At 41.2% G+C, this 6323-nt stretch overlaps 1 protein-coding gene across 5 annotated transcripts in view; it reads left to right on the top strand.

Moving 5' to 3' along the window:
• The first annotated feature begins 1549 nt into the window (after positions 1–1549).
• The window catches only part of LOC127623668 (SLAIN motif-containing protein 2-like), a 35625-nt gene continuing 30851 nt past the window's right edge, over positions 1550–6323 (top strand). For 2 of the 5 annotated variants that reach the window (XM_052098090.1, XM_052098091.1), the window contains exon 1: positions 1552–2682. In XM_052098090.1, coding sequence (XP_051954050.1) covers positions 2207–2682 — 476 coding nt within the window. In that variant the 5' untranslated portion in view covers positions 1552–2206. Of the gene's footprint in view, positions 2683–6323 lie in introns of all 5 variants that reach the window. The other 3 variants (XM_052098088.1, XM_052098089.1, XM_052098092.1) reach the window with 3 other exon arrangements.

Below are 6323 nucleotides of genomic sequence, written 5' to 3'. Positions count from 1 at the left end.
TAAATGGTCTCTCAGTCTGGTTCAGTTGAATTCACAATCATGGGGAAGACTGCTGACCTGACAGTTGTGCAGAAAACCATCATTGACACCCTCCACAAGGAGGGAAAGCCTCAAAAGGTAATTGCAAAAGAAGTTGGATGTTCTCAAAGTGCTGTATCAAAGCACATTAATAGAAAGTTAAGTGGAAGGGAAAAGTGTGGAAGAAAAAGGTGCACATGCAGCAGGGATGACCGTAGCATGGAGAGGATTGTCAGGAAAAGGCCATTCAAATGTGTGGGGGAGCTTCACAAGGAGTGGACTGAGGCTGGAGTTAGTGCATCAAGAGCCACCACACACAGACGGGTCCTGGACATGGGCTTCAAATGTCAAACGTCTTACCTGGGCTAAAGAAAAAAAGAACTGGTCTGTTGCTCAGTGGTCCAAAGTCCTCTTTTCTGATGACAGCAAATTTTGCATCTCATTTGGAAACCAAGGTCCCAGAGTCTGGAGGAAGAATGGAGAGGCACACAATCCAAGATACTTGAAGTCCAGTGTGAAGTTTCCACAGTCTGTGTTGGTTTGGGGAGCCATGTCATCGGCTGGTGTTGGTCCACTGTGCTTTATTAAGTCCAGAGTCAACGCAGCCGCCTACCGGGACATTTTAGAGCACTTCATGCTTCCTTCAGCAGACAAGCTTTATGGAGATGCTGACTTCATTTTCCAGCAGGACTTGGCACCTGCCCACACTGCCAAAAGTACCAAAACCTGGTTCAATGACCATGGTATTACTGTGCTTGATTGGCCAGCAAACTCGCCTGACCTGAACCCCATAGAGAATCTATGGGGCATTGCCAAGAGAAAGATGAGAGACATGAGACCAGACAATGCAGAAGAGCTGAAGGCCGCTATTGAAGCATCTTGGTCTTCCATAACACCTCAGCAGTGCCACAGGCTGATAGCATCCATGCCACGCCGCATTGAGGCAGTAATTAATGCAAAAGGGGCCCAAACCAAGTACTGAGTACATATGCATGATTATACTTTTCAGAGGGCCGACATTTCTGTATTTAAAATCCTTTTTTTTATTGATTTCTTGTAATATTCTAATTTTCTGAGATTCTGAATTTGGGGTTTTCATAAGCTGTAAGCCATAATCATCAAAATTATATCAAATAAAGGCTTGAAATATCTTACTTTGCTTGTAATGAGTCTATATAATATATTAGTTTCACCTTTTAAGTTGAATTACTGAAATTAATGAACTTTTGCACGATATTCTAATTTTTCGAGTTTCACCTGTAAATTACAGACATGTCTGTGTGATTACACAATTACACATAAACCAAATCAATAAATATCTTACCTGAAGAGTAAGGAAAACCCCATCTCTGGGTCACTTTTAAATGCTTTCAGTTGTCGCCACCTCTGAAAAGCCAAGCCGATGTTGATTCGGATTTTATTATGGACTTTCACTTTTTGCTTGTAAACTGCTCTTTTTCTGGGTTTCTTTGTTTTTTACAACCGGTGATTCCCCGGAGGTTTGCTGTTTTCAATAATCCATGGAAAATTTTTCTTGTGACAACAAACTTTCAGCTTCACATTGATCCCACACCATACACGCGCTACAGTGGCCGGATCCTTCTCTGTGTACGGATATGATGTGAACACATACGGGCAAATGGCGCATGAATGCAATTTCCCGCTAAATCTGTTCTGACAGCTCTAAAATATAAATCATTCTTATAGGTTTATCAAAAGGTATTTGGTAAAGTAAATACATGGTTTAGAAGTTGGATTTTTGTTGCACTCTCTCATTAATAACATTTTGTTATTAAAAAAAAAGTTACATACTGTAGCTTTAATTAGCAGTAACAACAAGATGCTGTATGTATCTATGGTGGGGGTTATCGGACTCAGTTCAAGTGCGCGCTCTTGGGAAGGGTCGCTCCCAAAACGTGCTCGTTCCCGCTGAGACACGTGATGACGTCTCACACCTCTCGCTTCTCAAAAGATATTCCACTTTGCTGTTCTGGCGGACAGTAAAGATGGCGACGGAGCTGACAGTGTTTACGAATGCCGGGAGAAGATGACGACGATAAGATTAGTATCTTTCGAGTCGCGGCGTTGACAGTGCTCCTTTTAAAGGCTTCCCGAAAACGCTTGCTAACTTGTTGACTTTGGTGGCAGTTGATCTGATCCAACGGGCACAACCGGCTGTCTCTCTATTATGGAGGATATCAACTCAAACATAAACGCGGACTTGGAGGTGCGGAAGCTCCAAGACTTAGTAAAGAAACTCGAGCAGCAGAATGCGCACCTCCGGAGCCGATCAAGCCTGCTGTCTTCCTCTTCCTCGGGTGGAATGTCGGGGAACACCAGACCCGTGAGTGCCGGGTACGATTCTCCTGGAGCGGCAACGGCGGGGCTCGCCGGGTTCACTGGGGTGGGGTTCGGCGGTTCGAGGGGTTTCGGTGGGCTTTTGGAATACTCGCGGCTGAGCCCCAGACGGTCTTATCACGGCAGCAGTTACGGAGGGGGATATGACAGTGACAGCGCTTCTTGTGCCACCTCCAACACGAGTGTCACGTCGTATTACATCGATTCGCTGGATTATATCGCTGACGGGGAAACTTCGGTGCTGGACGAGGTGGAGATCCTCGATCTGGAAGACATGGATTGCCTGTACGAAGAGGAAGACAGCTGGTGAGTACTGGCAGGCGCACACCCTTCATGCGTTCCACAGTTTGACAGGCGAGCGCAGCTGTGTGCAGACGCCACAGAGAATGACGAGTCTTTGGAGGAATGTGCTTGATGTATCGTTACAGCTTAGTGCATTTACTGCATTGGATGAGCTCCACTGTAGCTTTGGCAAAGGGCTGGTGTTAGTTTCCGTTTGTTCAATCTGTTCACTGCAGTACGACTGTCACTGATGTTGATCATCCGGTTGGCATCTATGTTTAACGTGATTAGTGTCTGATGTCTGTCTGTCAATGGCTGTCTCGAAACCAGGTGAGCTGCCTACCTTGATAGCTTTATGTGGGCATCACTGGCTCGTTCTGGGAACACAGTTCATGTGTTGCTACAAGCAACAGTTTGCTGACTGGAGTGATTCAGTTGGCAACACCTCATGGCTGTCTGGGTTTCTGAAGGGTGGATCGTTTTCATCAGCCCTTCAGTTCATTTTAGTATCAAATTGGGTTTAATTTGTCTTTTTTTATTTTTTATTTTTATTTCCAGGACTCTGATTTATAGTTGGGTGATTGTCATGAAACTTGTCAAGTCCCATTTTACTCCAATGTCTATATAATTAAATAAGAAATTATATTTTGCATATAGAAAATTAAGCCTATTTTTAGAGCTGTTATTTTTTAATTGTAATTTTGTGACGTTATTTTAATGACAGTTGTGCACATTTTACCCCAAACATTTTATTACCACAACACAAAAGAAAGGTCATTATTATATTCTCATTAGATTTATTTCATTATTTAGCTTCTTTTTTTCTGTCATACTGTGAATGACAGTTACGGTAAAGAGAATCAGCATTGAAAACATGGGAATAGTAAAGGTAAAATGTCTGGACACAATATGATAATGAGAATTGTGGGTAAAGTCTGCTGCTTAAAGGCATAGTTCACCCATAAAAGAAAGTTGTCTGATCATTTATTTACCCTCATGCCATCCCAGATATGTATGACTTTCTATCTTCAGCAGGACACAAATAAAGATTTCTGGAAGAATATCTCTGCTCTGTAGGTCCATTTGATGCAAGTGAATATTGGCCAAAATCATAAAAGTAATCCATATGACTCATGGATTAAGTAATGTCTTTTGAAGTGAAACGCTAGGTGTGTGTAAGAAATAGGTCAATATTTAAAACCCTTTTGACTAAAAATGTTCGCTTCCAGCCAGCTGTGATTTGTACGGTCACGAGGGTATAGGCCACACTGCTTCTCTCCCAAGACGTAAGTGTGTTGGAAAGTTCATGCGTGAACTGTCAGGTGAAATACATAAAATACGGAAGCACAGTGTTGTTTACAACAGAGGTGGAATGTTGGAGAGAAGCTGAATTGGTTTTGCTGTAGATTTGTTTTTGAATCGGTTTATTTTTCAAAATGGTGCTTGTGTGTGCTTATCCTGGATGCCTCAACCTACTGATAAACATTAGATTACATCCGTGGGTATCATCGCAAGAGGAAAGACTAACATTTCACAGATTACATATCAATGATCCTGAGTGACTGAAGCTGTGGCTGCTCGCTGACTCAATACACCCATTGAGTCTCTCAAAATATTGAGTGTGTGCAGTGAACATTTTTCCCCTGCTGATTTCAGACCAGCTGAGGGATCTGATGATATCAACCTACCAACAGCAGTTTAAACTCCACCCTCGTAACAGCTATTTGGAAGCAAAAAAAAAAATAAATGGGTAAAAAAAAGTTTCTAACACTTATTGTTATGCTTCTGAAGATATTAATTAATCCACTGGAATCGTATGGATGACTTTTATGCTGGCTGTATGTGCTTTATGGAGCTTAAAGTTTTTGGCACCCATTCCCTTGCATTGTGAGAACATACAGAGCTGAAATATTCTTCCAAACATCTTCATTTGTGATCAGCAGAAGAAAGCATATAAACATTATAAACATCTGGGATAACATGAGGGTGAGTAAGTGAAAAGAGAATTTACATTTTTAGGTGAACTATCCCTTTGTGTCCTGAAAAATAATGTCAAAATTCAGTCTTTTTGGTTCTAAATTTAGGCTTTTCTTTCTTTATGCAAAATGTGATTAAATAGTTTTTTTTTCATAGTAGTAGTCATCATAGTAGGTACTGCCTTTGTTCACATTCATATTTTTTAAATAAATGTATTTATTTTATAATGCGCTAACACAGAAAAAAAAAAAAGACTGCTACGGTAATGAGATTATGAGAATCATCATTAAAAGCACTGAGAATAGTAGCCTATTAGTAAAATGCAGGACACATTACGGTAATGAGAATTAGAGGGAAAATGTGCTTGAAAGTGTCCTGAAAATGTCACGATGCAAAAAATCTTAATGGTGCTGATTGTGTAACTCTTCCGATAACATTAGGCATTTCATTAATATCGCGACGGCAGACGCAAACGATCAGACTCCAGTCGCTACCATCTCGCTTGATGCTGAAAAAGTGTTTGATATGGTAAAGTGGGGTTACCTTTTTTAGATTTTAGAAATGTAGGGATTTGGGAATACTTTTACTGTGTGGAATAAGTTCCTTTATAGACATCCGGTAGCTGCGGTACAAACAAATTGATTAATTTCAGAATATTTTGCTCTGATAGGGGCACCTGTTCTTTCTTGCCCTGGAACCAATTTCTCCCTGTAGATGTCCCCCTCTCTCGTTTCAAGCAATTTGATAGCATAGCAAAGTCCTTCATTTGTAATGGTAAACATCCCAGATTATATTTCAATAAGTTACATAGGCCAATTGACAAAGGTGGGTTAGGCCTACCCAAGACTTTTGTTTTATTATTATGCGTTCGTCTCAGACATTTTGCTCATTGGTCGCTTCCACCTGAGAGAGCCCCTCCCTGGTTTTGTATTGAACAGGAGTTTCGTGCCCCTATCTCACCTCTACAAAGCCTTTCTATTAGACTAACCAGAGAAGTTAAGTTACACCCCGTTATCTCGCATTTGCACTCGATATGGACAAAAGTGTCCAGATTGTTTAATTCAGACATTTATATAAATGTAGCCTCAAGCATATGGCTGAACCAAAAATTCTATATTAATAAGTCCCCTTTCTGCTTGTAGGAGTGGATTGTGAGGAAGGTTAATACACTCGGTGACCTATATGAGAGTGGTGTTGAGATCCTTTGAAAATATGATTCAACATTTTGGGATTCCCAGATCTCAGTTCTTTAGGTATTTACAGCTGTGCCACCTGCTATGTACTATTTTTGGGAGTAGGATTCTAAAAAAAACATCAAGACTACATCTAGAGATGCAAGGGTGTGCCTTATGCAATCGAGATTTTACATCGATTCTATTGGATCCCCTCTAGATTGTATAGGCTTGCTCTTAAAGACACACCCACCTCCTGGCGATGCCAATCAGAAGATGGGACACAGCTCATGTTTTTTGGTGGTGTGTTTAGATCCAAGAATTTTGTTTGAGGGTTCAGAGTTTTATGTGTGACGTATTGGGTACTAAAATTTCATTTTACCCCAGACTCTGTATTTTGGGCGATGGGGCGGTCATTGATGTTGAGGATAAATGCATGAAGAATTGGATCCTGGCTGGTGTTCTGATACAGAACGGTGTTCCAGACAGGTCATCCTTAGGGGATGGAAGTTGGCT

This window comes from Xyrauchen texanus, chromosome 30 (genome assembly GCF_025860055.1).
Source record: "Xyrauchen texanus isolate HMW12.3.18 chromosome 30, RBS_HiC_50CHRs, whole genome shotgun sequence".
Lineage (NCBI taxonomy): Eukaryota > Metazoa > Chordata > Actinopteri > Cypriniformes > Catostomidae > Xyrauchen > Xyrauchen texanus.
The sequence above is the reverse complement of the archived record's forward strand: the minus strand, read 5'-3'. Positions and strand labels throughout refer to the sequence as shown.